The 24,520-nt window shown below is 39.7% G+C and overlaps 1 protein-coding gene across 1 annotated transcript in view; it reads left to right on the top strand.

Annotated features, from left to right (window-relative positions):
* Positions 1-24,520, top strand: part of LOC126202946 (uncharacterized) — a 126,775-nt gene that overhangs the window by 15,978 nt on the left and 86,277 nt on the right. Inside the window, exon 2 of the mRNA XM_049937048.1 lies at positions 15,558-15,802. Within this exon, the coding sequence (XP_049793005.1) occupies positions 15,558-15,802 (245 nt within the window). The remainder of the gene's footprint in view (positions 1-15,557; positions 15,803-24,520) is intronic.

The following is a 24,520-nucleotide window of genomic DNA, read 5'->3' on the forward strand; positions in this document are numbered from 1 at the left end:
GCGTTTTGGAGGCATAAGCAATGGGTTGTTCCGAACCGTCAGAAAAACGGTGCGCAAGGACTGCCCCAACCCCGTATTGAGAGGCGTCTGTTGCAAGGACAAGATGTTGGCCAGGTTGATAAGTAGCTAGGCACGGGGCCTGTATCAGCATAGTCTTCAATTTCTGGAAAGCCGCGTCACATGACGCGGACCAGTGAAAAGGCACGTTTTTATGCAACAGGCGATGCAACGGCTGAGCCACCGACGCTGCAGACAGTGAAAACTTGTGATAGTATGCTATTTTCCCCAAGAAGGCCTGCAGTTCCTTAACAGACGTAGGGCGAGGAAGGGCATCGATCGCAGCGACAGTTTGTTGAAGCGGACGAATACCATCCCGAGAGAGTTGAAACCCCAAGTACGTGATAGATGCCTGAAAAAATTGTGATTTCTGAAGGTTACACTTAAGACCTGCAGTCTGTAAGACAGTAAAAAGTGTGTGGAGATTTTGAAGATGTTCGTCAGTGGTGGAGCCCGTGACAACAATGTCGTCCATGTAATTGATACACCCAGGGACAGGGAGCAATAATTGTTCCAAGAATCGCTGAAAGAGAGCAGGGGCGCTAGCAACCCCGAATGGCAGGCGTTGGTATTGATAGAGGCCAAAAGGCGTGTTAAGGACCAGAAACTGCCGGGAAGCAGCGTCGAGAGGAAGTTGATGATAAGCTTCTGACAGGTCAATTTTAGAAAAATACTGCCCTCCAGCGAGTTTAGTGAACAGTTCTTCAGGACGGGGCATAGGGTAAGTGTCGATGAGGCATTGAGCATTTACCGTGGCTTTGAAATCGCCACAGAGACGAATAGCACCATTGGGCTTGGCAACTACAACGACAGGAGAGGACCACTCACTGGAAGTGACAGGAAGCAAGACCCCTGAAGTAGTGAGACGATCCAACTCCTGTTTGACCCGATCACGAAGGGCCACAGGAATGGGCCGAGCCCGAAAAAACTTAGGCCGAGCAGTGGGTTTGAGCGTGATATGACCTTCAAAGTCGTGTGCACGGCCTAACCCAGGAGAAAAAATGGACGAAAAGGTCGTCGACAAAGAATCCAGTTTAGCATAAGGAATAGCGTCAGAGACAATATTGACAGAGTCATCTATGGAGAACCCAAAAATGCGGAAGGCATCGAAACCAAAAAGATTTTCTGCGTTGCCCTGGTCGACCACAAATATGGGAACAGTGCGAACGACGGATTTGTAAGATACCTCAGCATTAAACTGTCCCAAGAGAGAAATCTTCTGTTTATTGTATGTCCGTAATTGCCGAGTGACAGGGGACAGGAGTGGAGAACCCAGCTGAAGATACGTCTGAGAATTAATTATAGTGGCGGCAGAACCGGTATCCACTTGCATGCGAACATCTCGAACAAGGATTTGGACAGTGAGGAATAACTTCCCGGAAAGGGAAGAAGTGCAATTGACAGACAACACAGAATCAGAATCAGCGTCATGTTCATGGACGTCATTTATGCGGTCGGATTTACAAACGGAAGACACGTGACCTTTCTTTTTGCAATTGTGACACACAGCCCAACGTTGTGGACAATCCTCGCGTGAATGTTTCGTAAAACACCTTGGACAGGAAGGAAGTTGCCGGGGATTTTGCTGCAGTTTCTTAGGGGTTTGTTTACGGCTTGGCCGAGGCTGCGCGTGGGAGCGCACTGCGGCCACGTCGGCCGGCGGGGACGCGCCGCGCGCGTCGTCAACAGCGCACAGAGGTTGTATTTCCCCGACGTCACCCCACACTTCTATTTGTGCCCCAGCGGCGCGAGAAATTTCAAAAGACTGCGCAATGGAGAGAACCTCATCTAAAGTCGGATTCGCCAACTGAAGGGCACGTTGCCGAACTTCTTTGTCGGGCGCCGACCGGATAATAGCATCCCGTACCATGGAATCGGCATAGGATTCTTTGTGAACATCAGTAACAAAGTGACACTTTCGACTGAGGCCGTGAAGTTCAGCAGCCCAAGCGCGATAAGATTGATTGGGTTGTTTGTGACAACGATAAAAGGCAACACGAGAGGCTACCACATGCGTTTGCTTTTGAAAATAGACCGACAGAAGGGAACACATTTCAGCAAAGGACAAAGACGCAGGATCCTTCAAAGGGGCCAATTGCGACAATAACCGATACATTTGAGGCGAAATCCAGGAAAGGAACAGAGACTTACATGCTTGTTCGTCCGAGACATAAAATGCCAAGAAGTGCTGTCGAAGACGTTTTTCATAATCCGACCAGTCTTCTGCCGTCTCGTCGTAAGGAGGAAAAGGAGGTACAGCCAACGACGAGAACCGGCTCGCATTTGACGCCGCGACGAAATCGCGAATCGCCGCCGTTAGAAGCGTTTGCTGTTCAAGGAGATTTTGCAAGAGTTGCTCGACAGTAGCCATGGAACCCTGTGAGTCAACGGTGAAAAGGAAAAATCCACTACCTCGTCACCAATTGTTAGAACTTCTAGTTTAACAAGTATATTTAGGAACGACACGACAACACATATATGTCACAGAGTAAGTTAACATGTGTACACGTTAGCGTTCAGATAAGCACTGAGTCTCAGTCTGGCGGCCGCTGCTCGGCTGGCCGCTTAGGTGGCGCCGCTGCTGCATGGCTGGCAGGCAGACAGCGCCGCACGTAGAGGACGTGCGTAATTGCACGGCGGCACTTTAAATGATCGGTGAGTCACAACAAGAGATAACAGAGGAACAAGAGGCATTGGGTTAAAATATAAATGTGTAAAGAGTGGAAGTATCATTGTCGTAACTACTTCTATAATACTGGAGATTATGGAAGCTTGAAAGACATAGGCATGAGTGCATCATTATGTTGCTTAAGTAGGCCTAACTCATAATTACTTAGAATAGATGTATGTTTGAGTGTGGTTTACTCATTTAATGTAGAGTCAGGATTATGATTAAGACTGTAAGGGATATCGCTTTCTTCTAGAAGGTTGAGGGTATGTCCTTTAGGTTGTAGGTGGAGGATGCCAAGGGTTTTATTGGTATCAGTTAATTGTTATCCTATATATGCAATATCTATTTTATTCTTCACTCCTTTATTTTTGTTCCATTACTTTTTATCTCATGGATGCATGCTTCAGATGTTAATTGATAACCAAGCTGGTTTCTGTTTTTGCCAGAGTATACTAGATGTGTATCTTTTTGTCTGTGCAATCCCCACAGACAGTGTGTTATACATTTTTCCATACCCTGTGTTACTGCCTTGTATGTCTCTTATTAATTTTGCATTAAACTTTTGTATATTTGTCCACTTTGTGCTGATGTAGAAGGCTGAACAGTGCTCGCATACTACCAGTGTTTACATACTACCACCAAATTATCAGTTAGGATGAATGGGCATAGGAAGAAGGTGTATACTGGCAACTCGCAATATCCTGTTGCAGAGCATGCTTTACAGCATGACATTCGTGACCTCGCACCTGTTTCACCACATGCACCATCTGGATTCTTCCACCAGACACCAGTTTCTCAGAACTCCGCAGTTGGGAACTAGCACTGCAAGAACCAGAGGTTGTAGAGAGCTTCAGGGAGAGCATTAGAGAACGATTGTCAAGAATGGGGGAAAGAAATACAGTAGAAGAAACCATTTTTACATGTATAATTTTCCGGCACTTATTCCCATTTTATTTACCTATGGCTTCATTTGCCAGGACATTGGATATTTCCGGTTGCCAGTATACATCTCTGCCTATTCCCATTCATCCTGATTGATAATTCGCTGATAATTGTGCTGATGTAGAAGGCCGAACAGTGCTTGCATACTACCAGTGTTTACATACTACCACCAAATTATCAGTTATGATGAATGGGCATAGGAAGAGGGTGTATACTGGCAACTCGCAATATCCTGTTGCAAAGCATGCTTTACAACGTGACAAACGTGACCTCGCAACTGTTTCACCACATGCACCATCTGCATTCTTCCCCCAGACACCAGTTTCTCAGAACTCCACAGGTGAGAACTAGCACTACAACATTTCCTTTGTTCTCGCCACCCACCTGGCCTTAATTTACATTAATTTCTTAGGTCTCAACATTTCTTCACTGTAACTACTCCTTTCTTCACTCCGTTTTAGTTTTCTACATGTTTCATTGCCTTTCCCGTCTATTTTCCACCGCCCTCTCCCACCTCTGTTACATACAATTCAATTAGCTTTTCACTCTTATTAACTCATGCCGTTTAAAAAGTAATCTAGTCTGCATATTACCCTGCCTTCCACCTTTAAGCTCTCAGGTTTTCAAATCTCGTCCGATGCAGTCCCCAACAATCAATCTTTCCTTCTCATCCCCTACGATAAGTCTCGCCTGACTTGCAGTTCTGGGCGACTTCCCTGAAATCTGCTCATTTTCCTAGACATCTCCAGTCCTTTTCCTTCACCCTTCTTCCTTCCACTGCAACCCTTCTACATGAAGGAGTCACTGACTCCGAAAGCTTGCCAATTACAACTCTCTTTTGTGTGTGTGTTCTGCCACCACTTGGTCAGTAGGTTTTTTGTCTATCCAATTAAATAGTTTACATAATGTGTATCACAGCTACAGATTCCACAGCCTACCACAGTAGTACAAGTTTATATGCCAACTAGCTCCGCAGATGATGAAATTGTTGATGAAATGTATGATGAGATAAAAGAAATTATTCAGATAGTGAAGGGAGACGAAAATTTAATAGCCACGGGTGACTGGAATTCAACAGTAGGAAAAGGAAGAGAAAGAAACATAGTAGGTTAATATGGATTGGGGCTAAGAAATGAAAGAGGAAGCCGCCTGGTAGAATTTTGCACAGAGCATAACTTACTCATAGCTAACACTTGGTTCAAGAATCATAAAAGAAGGTTGTACGCATGGAAGAAGCCTGGAGATACTGGAAGGGCTCAGATAGATTATATAATTGTAAGACAGAGATTTAGGAAGCAGGTTTTAAATTGTAGGACATTTCCAGGGGCAGATGTGGACTCTGACCACAATCTATTGGTTATGAACTGTAGATGAAAACTGAAGAAACTGCAAAAAGGTGGGAATTTAAGGAGATGGGACCTGGATAAACTGAAAGAACCAGAGGTTGTACAGTGTTTCAGGGAGAGCATAAGGGAACAATTGGCAGGAATGGGGGAAAGAAATACAGTAGAAGAAAAATGGGTAGCTTTGAGAGATGAAATAGTGAAGGTAGCAGAGGATCAAGTAGGTAAAAAGACAAGGGCTAGTAGGAATCCTTGGGTAATGGAAGAGATATTGAATTTAATTGATGAAAGGAGAAAATATAAAAATGCAGTAAATGAAGCAGGCATAAAGGAATACAAACGTCTCAAAAATGAGATCGACAGGAAGTGCAAAATGGCTAAGCAGGGATGGCTAGAGGACAAATGTAAGGATGTAGAGATGCATATTGCTAGGGGCAAGATAGATACTGCCTACAGGATAATCAAAGAGACCTTTGGAGAAAAGAGAACCACTTGCATGAATATCAAGAGCTCAGATGGAAAATCAGTTCTAAGCAAAGAAGGGAAAGCAGAAAGGTGGAAAGAGTATATAGAGGGTTTATACAGGGGCGATGTTCTTGAAGACAATATTATGAAAATGGAAGAGGATGTAGATGAAGATGAAATGGGAGATATTATACTGTGTGAAGAGTTTGACAGAGCACTGAAAGACCTGAGTCGAAACAAGGCCCCTGGAGTTGACAACATTCCATTAGAGGTACTGATAGCCTTGGGAGAGCCAGTCCTGACAAAACTCTACCATCTGGTGAGCAAGGTGTGTGAGGCAGGCGAAATTCCCTCATACTTCAAGAAGAATATAATCATTCCAATCCCAAAGAAAGCAGGTATTGACAGATAAGAAAATTACCGAACTATCAGTTTAATAAGTCACAGCTGCAAAATACTAACATGAATTCTTTACAGACGAATGGAAAAACTGGTAGAAGCCGACCTCGGGGAAGATCAGTTTGGATTCCATAGAAATGTTGGAACATGTGAAGCAGTACTGACCGTATGACTTATCTTAGAAAATAGATTAAGGAAAGGCAAATTCTAAAGGTGGCAGGGGTAAAATACAGGGAGCGAAAGGCTATTTACAATTTGTACAGAAACCAGATGGCAGTTATACGAGTCGAGTGGCATGAAAGGGAAGCAGTGGTTGGGAAGGGAGTGAGACTGGGTTGTAGCCTCTCCCCGATGTTATTCAATCTGTATATTGAGCAAGCAGTAAAGGAAACAAAAGAAAAATTTGGAGTAGGAATTAAAATCCATGGAGAAGAAATAAAAACTTTGAGGTTCGCCGATGACATTGTACTTCTGTCAGAGACAGCAAAGGACTTGGAAGAGCAGCTGAACGCAATGGACAGTGTCTTGAAAGCACGATATAAGATGAACATCAACAAAAGCAAAACGAGGATAATGGAATGTAGTTGAATTAAATTGAGTGATGCTGCGGGAATTAGATTAGGAAATGAGATGCTTAAAGTAATAAATGAGTATTGCTATTTGGGGAGCAAAATAACTGATGATGGTCGAAGTAGAGGGGCTATAAAATGTAGACGCAATGGCAAGGAAAACATTTTTGAAGTAGAGAAATTTGTTAACATTGAGTATTGATTTAAGTGTCAGGAAGTCGTTTCTGAAAGTATTTGTATAGGGTGTAGCCATGTATGGAAGTGAAACATGGACGATAAGTAGTTTAGACAAGAAGAGAATAGAAGCTTTCAAAATGTGGTGCTACAGAAGAATGCTGAAGATTAAATGGGTAGATCACATAACTAAGGAGGAGGTATTGAATAGAATTGGGGAAAAGAGAAGTTTGTGGCACAACTTGACTAGAAGAAGTGATCAGTTGGTAGGACATGTTCTGAGGCATCAAGGAAACACCAATTTAGCATTGGAGGGCAGCATGGAAGGTAAAAATCATAGAGGGAGACCAAGAGATGAATACATTAAACAGATTCAGAAGGATGTAGGTTGCAGTAGGTACTGGGAGATGAAGAAGCTTGCACAGGATAGTGTAGCGTGGAGAGCTGCATCAAACCAGTCTCAGGACTGAAGACCACAATGACAACAATATAACATGTATCGTAATGTGACAGGATGTTGTAGTTGACCCCGTTTGCTATTAACTGCTTTTCCAAGTTCATAAGTAATCTTTAACTTTTAATACGCGTCACTAATGAAGTATGTTTTAGCCACCTTCTCGAATAGATGTAATGTATAAATGTTTCTCATCTGCTTGTTGTTGTTGTTGTTGTTGTTGTTGTTGTGGTTGATGTGGTCTTCAGTCCTGAGACTGGTTTGATGCAGCTCTCCATGCTACTCTATCCTGTGCAAGCTTCTTCATCTCCCAGTACCTACTGCAACCTACATCCTTCCGAATCTGCTTAGTGTATTCATCTCTTGGTCTCCCTCTATGATTTTTACCCTCCACGCTGCCCTCCAGTACTAAATTGGTCTTCCCTTGATGCCTCAGAACATGTCCTACCAACCGATCCCTTCTTCTAGTGAAGTTGTGCCACAAACTCCTCTTTTCCTCAATTCTATTCAATACCTCCTGTTATCTGATCTACCCATCTAATATTCAGCATTCTTCTGTAGCACCACATTTCAAAAGCTTCTATTCTCTTCTTGTCCAAACTGGTTATCGTCCATGTTTCACTTCCATACATGACTACACTCCATACAAATACTTTCAGAAACGACTTCCTGAAACTTAAATCAATACTTGATGTTAACAAATTTCTCTTCTTCAGAAACACTTTCCTTGCCATTGCCAGTCTACATTTTATACCCTCTCTACTTCAACCATCATCAGTTATTTTGCTGCCCAAATAGCAAAACTCCTTTACTACTTTAAGTGTCTCATTTCCTAATCTAATTCCCTCAGCATCACCCAACTTAATTCGACTACATTCCATTATCCTCGTTTTGCTTTTGTTGATGTTCATCTTATATCGTGCTTTCAAGACACTGTCCATTGCGTTCAGCTGCTCTTCCAAGTCCTTTGCTGTCTCTGACAGAATTACAATGTCATCGGCGAACCTCAAAGTTTGTATTTCTTCTCCATGGATTTTAATACCTACTCAGAACTTTTCTTTTGTTTCCTTTACTGCTTGTTCAATATACGGATTGAATAGCGTCAGGGAGAGGCTACAACGCTGTCTCACTCCCTTCCCAACCACTGCTTCACTTTCATGTCCCTTGACTCTTATAACTGCCATCTGCTTTCTGTACAAATTGTAAATAGCTTTTCGCTCCCTGTATTTTACCCCTGCCACCTTCAGAATTTGAAAGAGAGTATTCCAGTCAACGTTGTCAAAAGCTTTCTCTAAGTCTACAAATGCTAGAAACATAGGTTTGCCCTTCCTTAATCTTTCTTCTAAGATAAGTCATCGGGTCATTATTGCCAAACGTGTTCCAACATTTCTACGGAATCCAAACTTATCTTCCCCGAGGTCGACTTCTACCAATTTATCCATTTGTTTGTAAAGAATTCGCGTTAGTATTTTGCAGCTGTGACTTATTAAACTGATAGTTCGGTAATTTTCTTATCTGTCAATACCTGCTTTCTTTGGGATTGGAATTATTATATTCTTCTTGAAGTCTGAGGGAATTTCGCCTGCCTCACACACTTTGCTCACCAGATGGTAGAGTTTTGTCAGGACTGGCTCTCCCAAGGCTGTCAGTAGCTCTAATGGAATGTGGTCTACTCCCAGGGCCTTGTGTCGACTCAGGTCTTTCAGTGCTCTGTCAAACTCTTCACGCAGTATCTTATCTCCCATTTCATCTTCGTCTACATCCTCTTCCATTTCCATTATATTGTCCTCAAATACATCGCCCTTGTATAAACACTCTGTATATTCCTTCCACCTTTCTGCCTTCCCTTCTTTGCTTAGAACTGGGTTTCCATCTGAGCTCTTGATATTCATGCAAGTGGTTCTCTTTTCTCCAAAGGTATCTTTAATTTTCCTGTAGGCAGTATCTATCTTGCCCCTAGCAATATGCATCTCTACATCCTTACATTTGTCCTCTAGCCATCCCTGCTTAGCCATTTTGCACTTCCTGTCGATCTCATTTTTGAGACGTTTGTATTCCTTTATGCCTGCTTCATTTACTGCATTTTTATATTTTCTCCTTTCATCAATTAAATTCAATATCTCTTCCATTACCCAAGGATTCCTACTAGCCCTTGTCTTTTTACCTACTTGATCCTCTGCTACCTTCACTATTTCATCTCTCAAAGCTACCCATTTTTCTTCTACTGTATTTCTTTCCCCCATTCCTGCCAATTGTTCCCTTATGCTCTCCCTGAAACACTGTACAACCTCTGGTTCTTTCAGTTTATCCAGGTCCCATCTCCTTAAATTCCCACCTTTTTGCAGTTTCTTCAGTTTTCATCTACAGTTCATAACCAATAGATTGTGGTCAGAGTCCACATCTGCCCCTGGAAATGTCCTACAATTTAAAACCTGCTTCCTAAATCTCTGTCTTACAATTATATAATCTATCTGAGCCCTTCCAGTATCTCCAGGCTTCTTCCATGCGTACAACCTTCTTTTATGATTCTTGAACCAAGTGTTAGCTATGAGTAAGTTATGCTCTGTGCAAAATTCTACCAGGCGGCTTCCTCTTTCATTTCTTAGCCCCAATCCATATTAACCTACTATGTTTCTTTCTCTTCCTTTTCCTACTGTTGAATTCCAGTCACCCGTGGCTATTAAATTTTCGTCTCCCTTCTCTACCTGAATAATTTCCTTTATCTCATCATACATTTCATCAATAATTTCATCATCTGCAGAGCTAGTTGGCATATAAACTTGTACTACTGTGGTAGGCATGGGCTTCGTGTCTATCTTGGCCACAATAATGCGTTCACTATGCTGTTTGTAGTAGCTTACCCACATTCCTATTTTTTAGTCATTATTAAATCTACTCCTGCATTACCCCTATTTGATTTTGTATTTATAACCCTGTATTCACCTGACCAAAAGTCTTGTTCCTCCTGCCACCGAACTTCACTAATTCCCACTATATATAACTTTAACCTATCCATTTCCCTTTTTAAATTTTCTAACCTACCTGCCCGATTAAGGGATCTGACATTCCACGCTCCAATCCGTAGAATGCCAGTTTTCTTTCTCCTGATAACGATGTCTCCTGAGTAGTCCCCGCCCGGAGATCCGAATGGGGGACTATTTTACCTCTGGAATATTTTACCCAAGAGGACGCTATCATCTAAAATCATACAGTAAAGCTGCATGCCCTCGGGTAAAATTACGGCTGTAGTTTCCCCTTGCTTTCAGCCGTTCGCAGTACCAGCACGGCAAGGCCATTTTGGTTAATGTTACAAGGCCAGATCAGTCAATCATCCAGACTGTTGCCCCTGCAACTACTGAAAAGGCTGCTGCCCCTCTTCAGGAACCACATGTTTGTCTGGCCTCTCAACAGATACCCCTCCATTGTGGTTGCACCTACGGTACGGCCATCTGTATCGCTGAGGCACGCATGCCTCCCCACCAATGGCAAGGTCCATGGTTCATGGGGGGGAGGAACTTATTATACCATTTTATTTCCTTATAGGAAATGCTGTTTCAAGTTCTTTTGTTTGTTTTTCCAAGGTAAATGTAAGTCCTAACTCTCTTTTGTTTCTGATTATGCATATAACTATAAGGAAGGTACTTACTAATGATTCCCCTGATACACAAGACATTTGGTAGAGTTAATCGCTTGTTGTAGTAAGGATATTCAATTTTTTAAATAGTTATTTACAATGAATCAAGTTACTACTTTTAGTTATTATCCTTACAGCCCTTTTCCACAGTTTGGAAACTGTGTCCATGTGTTGTGCTTTTGATCCCTAGAAAAGACTCCCATAGGTCATAGGTTCATTCATAGCTAAAACAGACTTAAGTTAATTTTTAGAATACTAGGGGAATGCAATCAGTCTGCAAAGAAGATTGCTTACAAAACACGTGGGCCACTGTGCGTGGAGTATCGTTCAAGTGTGTGGGACCCTTGTCATACAGGACTTCTGGGAATTATTGAATGCATAGAAAGAACAGCAGCATGAATATTCACAGGTGTATGATCCATGGTAGAATGACATGGAAATTCTGAAGAAACTGAAATGACAAAAGCTTGAAGATAAACCCAAACTATCCCAAGAAAGCCTATTTACAAAATTTCCATTACCAGTTTCAAGCAATGTACAGCTCCTGTAGGGATCATGAGGACAAGATTAGACTAATTATGGTGCGCACAGAGACCATTAAGCAATCATTCTTCTTGTACTCCAAATGTAAATGGACCAAAAAGAAGCCATAATAACTGTTATAAAGGAAATACCCCCTGCCATGTTCTTAACTGTGATTTGTGGGTTATGTATGTAGATGTAGACATTTAATTGAACATATGTAGGAATAGTATAGTTAGCACAAGAAATAACTCTTATGAACCGATTATAGAATCGTAACAGTATAACATGCTCCCATTCTTTCTACTAGTATCTTTGTGTGTTCATTTTATGTTAACTGACAGTCAGCGTTCATCTCTAAAAACTTTGTGTTTGTTACATTATTTATAGGTTTATCATCTATACTTAATGTGATGACTGATTTTTTTTCCCTGCTGAAGTGCATGCTATATTTTTTCTTTATGTTCCCTGTTAATGTATTACATTCTGCACAATTGTAATCATACATGAATGTTTAATTTTCCTCCTGTTTTAGGAGTTCTGGTGTACTATCAGTGACTCAGTTTCACTTTCCTGACAGTATTTGACATGAAGTAAAAGTTCTGGTGACAGCAACATGCTGTCACCAGAACTTTTACTTCATGTCAAATACTGTCAGGAAAGTGAAACTATGGAAAATCTAGGATGGAATAATGACAATATTATGAAAGGGATAGAAAGCTACTCATCATATAGTGGAGATGTTGAGTTGCAGATAGGCACAACAAAAAGACTGTTAAACAAGTAAGCTTCCAGACAACATGCATGAATATTATGAAAAGGATAGAATGCTACTCATCATATAGTGGAGATGTTGAGTTGCAGATAGGCACAACAAAAAGTCTGTTAAACAAGTAAGCTTCCAGACAACATGCATGAATATAAGTGTGTGTGTGTGTGTGTGTGTGTGTGTGTGTGTGTGTGTGTGTGTGTGTGTGTTTAACAATCTTTTTGTTGTGCCTATCTGCATCTCAACATCTCCAGCACGTGGTGAGTAGCAATCTATACTTTTATGATACTGGTAGGAAAGTCAATGATATGCATTGGGAACAGATTTGTACCCGATATACTACCCGAAGGAATGACTATGTTTGTATGTTTCTGTCTGACAATTGTTTTACTATAAATTTATGATCAGCAGACTTTTGAACTATCTCTGATTTTTGACACCATATTCTAGGTACGATAGGAACCACTATTTTTCCTATTTGCCTTACAGCTACTGCTTCTGGGTATTTAACAGAATAAAAATTATGTTTTTGCGAAAAGACAGACTCTCATTAATTCATTATTATTTTCTACAAGTATGAGAACAGAGCTTAAAATTCCATTATGCTAGTGCTTCTAGTTTGTTTAGTTTTATTTTAGTATTATTTTATGGTCAGCAGCATCAAAAGCTTGGGACAAGTCTAAGAATATATCTGTGACACAGTCGTCCTTGTCAATAGCTTTAAGCACCACTTTTGCAAACACTGTATTTGCCAATATTGTACTTCTCCTACTTCAAATACCAAATTTTACATGGCTAAGAGCATTGTACCTTTCTTTCATTTGTGATGAACAAAAGGACTCAGTTATTATGTTTGTTAATGGGTTTGTATGCTGTCTGTGCACACTTCGAGAACAGAGACTGCTGCATCTATGCCCGCCTGGCTTCTTATTTTTTAATTTCTGTATTGTCCTCCTTTGTTCAAACTCTGTTGTGGGAGACATCATTATTGTGTTTGCTTTGTAATGCAATTTACATTCTCTTAAAGGGCATGATGATTGTCAGTTACTGTGATATTTACATATTCTGATGTGAGGGTAGCAGTGATACTAGTGGGAAGAATAGCCTGAACTCAACTAATTTTTGTTCAATTTGGTTTTTTTTTCCAAGTTTGAATTCTTTGCAGATTAAATTTGTCTGCCACAAACTGCCATTGAAAATACAGGGCAATTCGAAGGAATATAGCAGTTTCAAATGGATAAAACTTGTAATGCGGTGTGATACTTCAATAAGAATCACAGAGAAAGTACAAGAAAGTTTTTTAAAAATTCTGCAGTTTTAAGTTTCCAGTACGACTCTTCATGGTCAGATAGACAATTTTTAAGCTTTACTTCATTTCACTCCATATATTTTGAAGTACATGCAAACTCTTTGATGCCAGTCCATTTAGAAATGTGCATTTTGAGTTATGGAATTGTTTTCAGCAAGAGAGGTACATACATAAAGTCTTTTATACAACTCTATAAAAAGAAACTGATGGGTGTCAAGAGATCTAACTGGCTGAGATCAGTACACAGCATCATCATGTCCAGTATGACCGATCCAACTGTTTGGAAGAATATGGGTGTGCCCCATCTTGTTGACAGATGTAATCTGTGGAATCCATATCAAGCTGTGGCAGGCAGCATGTCCAGGTAACTGATATTTGAAACCCTTAGCTCAAAGAAGAAAAATGGATCACACAATTTTTGTGCTGATGTCACACAGATTATATTACCTTCCAGTGAGTCATCTAGACATTGAGTTATAGGCAAAGATTTTTCTTTGCCATATTTTCGAATTTCATGCTTGTTAACCTTGCTACTTGGTGTATTGTTGCCTCATTGCTAAAAATTAAGCATGCAACAGATATTTCTTTCTCCATGGCTTTCACCATTGCTATAGCATAATCAGTATATTTGACATAGTAAAATTTGAATTGTGTGTGCAAGGGTGCCCATATGATAGTTTCTGGGCGGGGGGATGGTGCGCTAGGCCTGGGAGTATGGTGTAGCTTTAATATTGTGGAAGACGAATGGTGACTTACAAGTAGCTATAATTACTTTTTTTTTTTTTTTTCAGATCTTACCATGTTAGAACTACGTGATACTGACTTTTAAATTGTTTTCTTGAAAGAAAAACACCTTAATATAATATATTTTTTCCTTTCCCTGAGAACTAAGCGGGGGGGGGGGGGGGGGGTGGCGTTCCCTTAACCATAGGTATGGGCGCCATTGTCTGCATGGTTTCATTTTCAGCATCATTTTGAGGACACACTAAATCACTGTGGCACATCTAGCCCAATACTGTCTTTGTACATTGATTTCGTTGGACTATGTTCAGACAAAATATGGATTCTTTCAACTTTTTATGCTGATGCATATGGCCAGCTGGCACTGTTTCCTTTGAATGAATATCTTATTTCTTCAAACTGCCAATACCATCTCTGAATTTGGATGTGCTTAATATTTGATTTTAGTCTCTAGCGTTTAATTACTGGTGGTCAAGTCATGGTGAGACAGTCACAGGAAGGCTGAATGTGGTGCACTGCAGCCGAATTGTCCAGGGATACCTCACACAGTTCTACATTTTGTATTTATTCTAACCTTGTGGCACAATGCCTAGCCAGTCAGTACAGTTGTCAGCTAGGGGAGGGAACTATTTTCTGAGTCAAGGTTAGATACCAGCCTAGAATCTGTCAAAACTAGTGTGGGAAACTGTCTAAAATCTGCACTAAGGCTAGATTGTGTATCATGCCAATGGTTGCTAATCTTCAGTTCGAATTCAATCCGGGTCTGTCTTTCTTCTTGTCTTGCAAGATAGCTTGTTGTGCATCAAGCTATATAAACAGGCTCTGTAGATGTTAAAGATATTGGTAACAGATAATTCCAGTGGAAATAGAATATGGAAGACAGCTTTCCAAAATGAAGAACTGTTCTAAGGTAGTTGTACATGATATCCCAGACATTAGCACGGTATTTTAAATGATAGTTGGGAGACCAGCCTGAGTCTTTGGATGTCACTAAAGCTAATGCTGTTCATAGGAAATTAAATATGTGCCAGAAGATGGATCTTGAGTAATTATTACTGTTTACGATACAGGTAGTTGGGTCTTTTATCAGCAGACAAAACTGGTAATGAAGGAATGAAGTATCAAATTAGATTTCCTTGTTTGCAAAATAATATAATGGTGGAAACAAGATGATGTAACATTAGAAATTGCTGGGAGACTTTGCAGAGGCAGAGGCAATTGGATGTGACAGGAACATGTGAAGATGTTGGGAAATGTATTGGGTGAGGTATCGTTATAATTTCATTTGTGCGAAGAATAGCAAACCAAGTTCGATGTGACTTTATACCTATTCCATTATCTATAAAGCACAACCCATATTGCCCCTTTACATGTATTAGCACTTTTTAGGACTCAATGCCTAGCTCAAAGTCCAATTATAATATTAAATTTGATTTTCAAGATAAAGTTACAGTACTCTCTGACATTTTGCTGTCACAAAAATGCAGGCTGTTTATTTACTTTTTCAGACAAGTCGAAGGAACTTGGCAATCAGACATGTGCTGAACCCCAAAATGGACAAATAAAAGGTACAACAGTAGAATCAGTAAAAGGAAATAGACATCAAATTAATGGTGGTGTTGACGATGATGTTGATGAAGATGAAGAAGATGATGATGAAGAAGAAGAAGACAGTGGTGACACCGATGATAGCAAATCTGATTTACACAAAGAAATGTTAGCAGAATGCCAGCAAATGCACCTGGAACAACAGGTTAGTATCCTACTGCATAGAATGGAGTGACTAACGTATTGATAGGTCAGTATAACTATTTTTTGCCATTTTAAAGAGTTCTCAAAACTGTTTTGACATTGATTGAACTCTAGTAATTTAGAAAATTTCTTATAAGTTGGTTTTATGACTAATTTTACATTAATTAATTCACCTGTTTTCTTTATAATGTTGGCTATCATGAGAGCATTAACAATAGTTGGCCCTAGAAATTTGTCATAGATGTCACATTTACAAGTTCCTATGTGGGTATTCATCAAGTATGGGAATCTTAGTGCATGTAGAAGCAATTGGGCTGTATTTTCCCATGTTTTGTCTGTTGGGAATATATGAGTTTACATTGGAAATATGTAAGAGCATACATTAGAAACAAAAGAGATGTTTCACTTTAGGAACTAGCCCAGTGACTACATTTGTATACCTATACCTTTCCTTCTAGAATTGTGAGCACAAATTAATGTAGTATCATTATTGTTGCAACTTTGGTTAAATGGTAAAGCCTTTGAGTGAACTTGCCTGCTAAAAATTTCCATTATATTTATAGTTGTTGTGAAACACCTTGGACTGTTTTTATTTTTTATCCCCCAGTGAAAGCTCCATAATTTGCAATAAATGTGGGATTGTCATTGTAGATAGAAAGAAAGAGTGCACTCATTAAATCTAGTCAAGCTTACAAGTGATGCAGTATTTAAAGTTTTCACCACAAAAATCCTTCAATTGCAAGGGAATGGGGAAAGAATGACTGTTTAGTCAGATTACTTATCAAGAGAAGTGCACCACGTGAAGGATGGAAAGCAAGTTTAAACAAACAGAAGGCTGTATCAGAGAAGTTGCTCAAGAGAGCAAAAAGTCTAAGTTGCACTGATAGATTTACACTTCATATGAAACTAATTAATCACAGAGACATAAATCGTGGATTCGAATAAATTTATCAGTGATTAATGTGTAGGACTAGATGGACTGCATCTAAACAGGCTAGGGTCGGCAACATTGTGCAATATGTATAGTGGTATCTGTAAGATCATACTTAATAAGGAAAACTAGTATGCTGAGATGGGAGTGTAAAAAGTGATAAAAAAGTTGAAACGAAAATACACAAACAGCATTTCAAAACAGATGCCATTAGGAATGTTCAAAAAAGTAACAACACGTTCGTAATGCAATTGAACATAAATGGGTTAAGTTCAAACTACACAAATGGCAGAGAAACAAAACTTAATGACTTGAAAATCATTTTGTCAGAAATATCAAATATCAAGGTTGTATGCTTGAATGAACACTGGCTTACAAAGAATAGTATCAAAATCTTAAATAACATTGATAATTTTTATGTTGCCAGCAGCTTTTGTAGGAATAATTTAACTTGAGGAGGATCGTGCATACTTGTGGAAAGATCAGTGGAATATAGAGCAAGACTCAATTTCAGTTCCCTTAATGAAGAATGTATATTTGAAAGCTGCTGCTTGGAGTTAGGGCAAAATATTGTAATCTTATCTGTGTATAGAATTCCAGGCACAGAAATAATAAAACATTTTTGTTGAAATTCCACTGTCCGTTGCAAAAACTTCAACAAGAAACCAAGAAAAGAGTAATAATAACTACTGCTTTCAACAAAGATCTAGCAACTGAAGCCAATAACTCAACAAAATTCATTGATATGATTCAAATATCGGGTTTCAGCACAAATTTCACTGATTTTACTCGAGTAAACGAAATGTCTGCAACATGTATAGATAATATTTTAACCAATTACACTTATAATAATTCGGAGGAAGGCAATGGCAAACCACCTCCGCTAGGACCTTGCCTAGTACGGCGGTGCGGGTCTTGCACATTGTCCCCTACCTGCGTCAAGGAGTATGGGACCTCGTCATCATCACACTTATAATGAGGCAAATAAGTTTTGTTTAAATTTAGAACTTTCTGATCATTGTGCTCTGTTTATGGAGTTGCCAAAAACAATAGAACCTTGCTCGAAAAAAACCTACACCAAACGCCAGTTCAGCAAAGAAAATATGAACTTATTCTATCATAGATTAAACAAGGTGGAGTGGGCTATAGATCATAGTATTTCATGCTCTGAAAATTGTGCTACTTTATTGGCCTACACGTTTTTAATGTAACTTTTCCCCTTACTGTACATCATAAAAATGTAGGAAATAAAGTAAAGTGGATTACTAAAGGAATAAAAATTTCAAGTGCAAGAAAAAGACAGCTACATAGGGAACTAAAACATAGCAAATGTCCTGATTTTGTTGTCCATGTAAAAGATTACAAAAATATGTTTAAAAATGTTGTAAAGGCAGCTAAAGAACGGGCAAATAATAGATTTATATTGGATAGTGAAAACAAATGACAAGCATTATGGTCAGTGATCAAAGCTGAAACAGGTGCTACAGATAGAGGCCTTGATATTTCTGAAATCAATATAGAGGATAAAACTATTGTAAAACCTGCTCAAATTTTTGAATTATTTAATGAATTTTTTATAAATTTAAACAAATCTAATGTCAATGTAGCAGAGTACCCAGACAAGGTAAATTTCTTCAACAGTGAGCAATTTGATGGTGAATTTTTCAGTACTTTTCCAAAACTACTGTAAAAGATATAGAAAATGTGATCCTATCACTAAAAAGTAAGCCGGCCGCGGTGGTCTCGCGGAACCGTGCGACTGCTACGGTCGCAGGTTCGAATCCTGCCTCGGGCATGGATGTGTGTGATGTCCTTAGGTTAGTTAGGTTTAAGTAGTTCTAAGTTCTAGGGGACTGATGACCACAGCAGTTGAGTCCCATAGTGCTCAGAGCCATTTGAACCATTTGAACTAAAAAGTAAAACATCAGCAGGATGGGATGGGATACCAACAAAAGCGTTAAAAACAGTCCCTAAAATAATTGCACAGCCACTAGCTACAACAGTTAACCAGTCCCTTCAAGAAGGTTATTTTCCAAACACACTGAAGTACGCAGTAGTTAAGCCACTATTCAAGAAAGGCACAAAAGAACATATGGGAAACTATCGCCCAGTCTCTCTTCTTCCGTCACTATCAAAAATATTTGAAAAGGTAGTCACCATGTTGTTTTTGTTGTTGTTGTTGTTGTTGTGGTCTTCAGTCCAGAGACTGGTTTGATGCAGCTCTCCATGCTACTCTATCCTGTGCAAGCTTCTTCATCTCCCAGTACCTATTGCGACCTACATCCTTCTGAATCTGCTTAGTGTATTCATCTCTTGGTCTCCCTCTACGATTTTTACCCTCCACGGTGCCCTCCAATGCTAAATTTGTGATCCCTTGATGCCTCAAAACATGTCCTACCAACTGATCCCTTCTTCTAGTCAAGTTGTGCCACAAACTTCTCTTCTCCCCAATCCTATTCAATACCTCCTCATTAGTTACGTGATCTACCCACCTTATCTTCAGCATTCTTCTGTAGCACCACATTTCGAAAGCTTCTATTCTCTTCTTGTCCAAACTGGTTATCGTCCATGTTTCACTTCCATACATGGCTACACTCCATACAAATACTTTCAGAAACGACTTCCTGACACTTAAATCTATACTCGATGTTAACAAATTTCTCTTCTTCAGAAACGATTTCCTTGCCATTGCCAGTCTACATTTTATATCCTCTCTACTTTGACCATCATCTGTTATTTTACTACCTAAATAGCAAAACTCCTTTACTACTTTAAGTGTCTCATTTCCTAATCTAATCCCCTCAGCATCACCCGATTTAATTTGACTACATTCCATTATCCTCGTTTTGCTTTTGTTGATGTTCATCTTATATCCTCCTTTCAAGACACTGTCCATTCCGTTCAACTGCTCTTCCAAGTCCTTTGCTGTCTCTGACAGAATTACAATGTCATCGGCAAACCTCAAAGTTTTTACTTCTTCTCCATGAATTTTAATACCTACTCTGAATTTCTCTTTTGTTTCCTTTACTGCTTGCTCAATATACAGATTGAATAACATCGGGGATAGGCTACAACCCTGTCTCTCTCCTTTCCCAACCACTGCTTCCCTTTCATGCCCCTCGACTCTTATAACTGCCATCTGGTTTCTGTACAAATTGTAAATAGCCTTTCGCTCCCTGTATTTTACCCCTGCCACCTTCAGAATTTGAAAGGGAGTATTCCAGTCAACGTTGTCAAAAGCTTTCTCTAAGTCTACAAATGCTAGAAACATAGGTTTGCCTTTTCTTAATCTTTCTTCTAAGATAAGTCGTAAGGTTAGTATTGCCTCACGTGTTCCAACATTTCTACGGAATCCAAACTGATCTTCCCCGAGGTCCGCTTCTACTAGTTTTTCCATTCGTCTGTAAAGAATTCGCGTTAGTATTTTGCAGCTGTGACTTATTAAACTGATAGTTCGGTAATTTTCACATCTGTCAACACCTGCTTTCTTTGGGATTGGAATTATTATATTCTTCTTGAAGTCTGTGGGTATTTCGCCTGTCTCATACATTTTGCTCACCAGGTGGTAGAGTTTTGTCATGACTGGCTCTCCCAAGGCTATCAGTGGTTCTAATGGAATGTTGTCTACTCCCGGGGCCTTGTTTCGACTCAGGTCTTTCAGTGCTCTGTCAAACTCTTCACGCAGTATCTTATCTCCCATTTCGTCTTCATCTACATCCTCTTCCATTTCCATAATATTGTCCTCAAGTACATCGCCCTTGTATAAACCCTCTATATACTCCTTCCACCTTTCTGCCTTCCCTTCTTTGCTTAGAACTGGGTTGCCATCTGAGCTCTTGATATTCATACAAGTGGCTGTCTTCTCTCCAAAGGTATCTTTAATTTTCCTGTAGGCAGTATCTATCTTACCCCTAGTGAGACAAGCCTCTACATCCTTACATTTGTCCTCTAGCCATCCCTGCTTAGCCATTTTGCACTTCCTGTCGATCTCATTTTTGAGACGTTTGTATTCCTTTTTGCCTGCTTCATTTACTGAGTTTTTATATTTTCTCCTTTCACCAATTAAATTCAATATTTCTTCTGTTACCCAAGGATTTCTATTAGCCCTCGTCTTTTTACCTACTTGATCGTCTGCTGCCTTCACTACTTCATCCCTCAGAGCTACCCATTCTTCTTCTACTGTATTTCTTTCCCCCATTCCTGTCAATTGTTCCCTTATGCTCTCCCTGAAACTTTCTACAACCTCTGGTTCTTTCAGTTTATCCAGGTCGCATCTCCTTAAATTCCCACCTTTTTGCAGTTTCTTCAGTTTCAATCTGCAGTTCATAACCAATAGATTGTGATCAGAGTCCACATCTGCCCCTGGAAATGTCTTACAATTTAAAACCTGGTTCCTAAATCTCTGTCTCACCATTATATAATCTATCTGATACCTTTTAGTATCTCCAGGATTCTTCCAGGTATACAACCTTGCTTTATGATTCTTGAACCAAGTGTTAGCTATGAGTAAGTTATGCTCTGTGCAAAATTCTACAAGGCGGCTTCCTCTTTCATTTCTTAGCCCCAATCCATATTCACCTACTATGTTTCCTTCTCTTCCTTTTCCTACTTACGAATTCCAGTCACCCATGACTATTAAATTTTCGTCTCCCTTCACTACCTGAATAATTTCTTTTATCTCGCCATACATTTCATTAATTTCTTCATCATCTGCAGAGCTAGTTGGCATATAAACTTGTACTACTGTAGTAGGCGTGGGCTTTGTGTCTATCTTGGCCACAATAATGCGTTCACTATGCTGTTTGTAGTAGCTAACCCGCACTCCTATTTTTTTACTCATTATTAAACCTACTCCTGCATTACCCCTATTTGATTTTGTATTTATAACCCTGTAATCACCTGACGAAAAGTCTTGTTCCTCCTGCCATCGAATTCCCACTATATCTAACTTTAACCTATCCATTTCCCTTTTTAAATTTTCTAACCTACCTGCCCGATTAAGGGATCTGACATTGCACGCTCCGATCCGTAGAACGCCAGTTTTCTTTCTCCTGATAACGACGTCCTCTTGAGTAGTCCCCGCCCGGAGATCCGAATGGGGGACTATTTTACCTCCGGAATATTTTACCCAAGAGGACGCCATCATCATTTAATCATACAGTAAAGCTGCATGTCCTCGGAAAAAATTACGGCCGTAGTTTCCCCTTGCTTTCAGCCGTTCGCAGTACCAGCACAGCAAGGCCGTTTTGGTTAATGTTACAAGGCCAGATCAGTCAATCATCCAGACTGTTGCCCCTGCAACTACTGAAAAGGCTGCGACCCCTCATCAGGAACCACATGTTTGTCTGGCCTCTCAACAGATACCCCTCCATTGTGGTTGCACCTATGGTACGGCCATCTGTATCGATGAGGCACGCGAGCCTCCCCACCAACGGCAAGGTCCATGGTTCATGGGGGGGTTCACCATACAAATTCAAAATTTCGTAGAAAAATTTAAAATAATCTCAAAAAATCAGTATGGATTTCAAACAGGCAAAACCACAGTATCTGCTGTAAATAATTTTGTTGATAAAATTAGCTCATCTCGAGACAACTCACTGCATGCCACAGGAATTTTTTGTGTCCTATAAAAAGTCTTTGGTAGTGTGAATCACTCCCTGCTACACTGTAAACTGGAAAAGTATGGGACCGAGCGAGGTGGCGCAGTGGTAAGACACTGGACTCGTATTCGGGAGGACGACGGTTCAATCCCGCGTCCGGCCATCCTGATTTAGGTTTTCCGTGATTTCCCTAAATCACTCCAGGCAAATGCCGGGATGGTTCCTCTGAAAGGGCACGGCCGACTTCCTTCCCCATCCTTCCCTAATCCGCTGAGACCGATGACCACGCTGTCTGGTCTCCTTCCCCAAAACCAACCAACCAAAAGTATGGAATTAGGGGCACAGTATTAGAATGGTTTAAGTCCTATCTAACCAACTGAAGACAAAGAGTGGTTATAACATGAGAGAGAGGAACTTATACTTCGAAATGGAAAACCATTTCACATGGAGTACTCCAAGGTTCTGTCTTGGGTCCCATACTGTTTTCGTTTCACATAAATTATCTGCCACTTAATATTGGGTGTCACACAGTTTTATTTGCAAGTGACACATCTTTAATCATTGAAAGTAACAGTACTGATCAAATTCCATAAACTACTCTAAATGCTTTAGAAAAATTAGATACCTGGTTTGATTTAAATGGGTTAAAGTTAAACATGGAAAAGACCCAGTTAATGCAGTTTAAAACAAAACAAGCGAAATTAAATTATATTCAGGTCAGACACAGAAACCAGGATTTGCAGGAAGCATTCCTAGGAATGCAACTAGGTAAAAATCTATCATGGGGATTACGTATACAGTACCTTCCAAATAAATTAAATTTTGAAATTCCTAGGAATGCAACTAGGTAAAAATCTATCATGGGGATCACGTATACAGTACCTTCCAAATAAATTAAATAGCCTAGTAGTCGCAATGAGAATATTGTACAATGCTACGAATATGGGCATAAGAAAAGTAGTATATTACAGCTACTTTGAGTCAGTAATAAGGGATGTAATTGTATTTTGGGGTAACTCGAACCATATGTGTTGAATACTAAAACTTAAGAAAACCATCATTAGAAATATGCACAATGTAGGGTGAAGAAAATCATGTCGCCCACTCCTGTTGATATTAAGTGTTCCCTCACTATACATATATGAGCTGATTATCTTTGTAATCAGTAACCCTGATTTATTTGTAGCAAATCATTTTCAACATGATTACAATAACAGAAAGCAAAATAATTTTATGCTGGCCACCCACCGTTTGAAACTTTATGCTCAATTTCCACATTATATGGGTATGAAAATTTATAACAAAGTGAGAGAAAGAGAATTGCTCAGCATAAATTTAGAAACACTGAATAAATCCTTATATGGGAAACTAGTGCAGAAAAGTTACTATTCAGTAGAAGAATTCATAAACGACAACCTGAAAATTTGAGCAGGAGAGAGCAAGCACTTAGCACTGTTAATGTTAAAAGTCTGTTACTTTTTAAGGAAAATTATTAACTGCTTAGTTAGGTAATTATTCAGAACTGTATATTATATTACTGGTATTATAAGGAAAATTGTAAACCAGTTTTTGGTGTTTTGATGAGTCTTCTGTACCTCAAGTCAATGGCTTGAAATTATATGTTATGAGACAAACTTCTACTTCCACTTCTGGACAGATTACAAAGAACTTGATGAGGGAACTTTGAGAATTTATGGAAACATGGTAATACCAGTGAAGATTATTGAAATTTCTATAATTAAGGCCTAATGGAAATGCATAGGTTTTTGTTAGGAGAAACTGTGTTAACAAAGGGGTCAAAACGAGGAAGCAGAGACATTATAGGTCAGATGAGAAGGCTGAATGGAGGAGGAGGACAATGGTGTTTTTTTGAGGGTGGGGGTGGGGTTGAGGAACAAGACATTACACAAAATATGACAAGAAAGAACAAAGGGGGCAGATTTAAGGAAAAGGAGGAGAAACTATTTGTGTATTTAAAATAGAACTAGAGTGGGCCTGTGGCGATGAGATGGACTGAAAGTTCAAGATGTATAAGGAGTAAGAGAAAAAATAATGAAGCATAGATAACATATTTTGTCAGGAAAAGGAGAGGAGGAGCAAAGAAGTAGGGGGATATGCATGGAAAGAGTAGAGAAACAGCATAAACCTCCTGATGGTAGGCTAAAACAATGGTTATAGGAGACTGAGA

The sequence above is a fragment of the Schistocerca nitens genome, chromosome 9 (genome assembly GCF_023898315.1).
Source record: "Schistocerca nitens isolate TAMUIC-IGC-003100 chromosome 9, iqSchNite1.1, whole genome shotgun sequence".
Lineage (NCBI taxonomy): Eukaryota > Metazoa > Arthropoda > Insecta > Orthoptera > Acrididae > Schistocerca > Schistocerca nitens.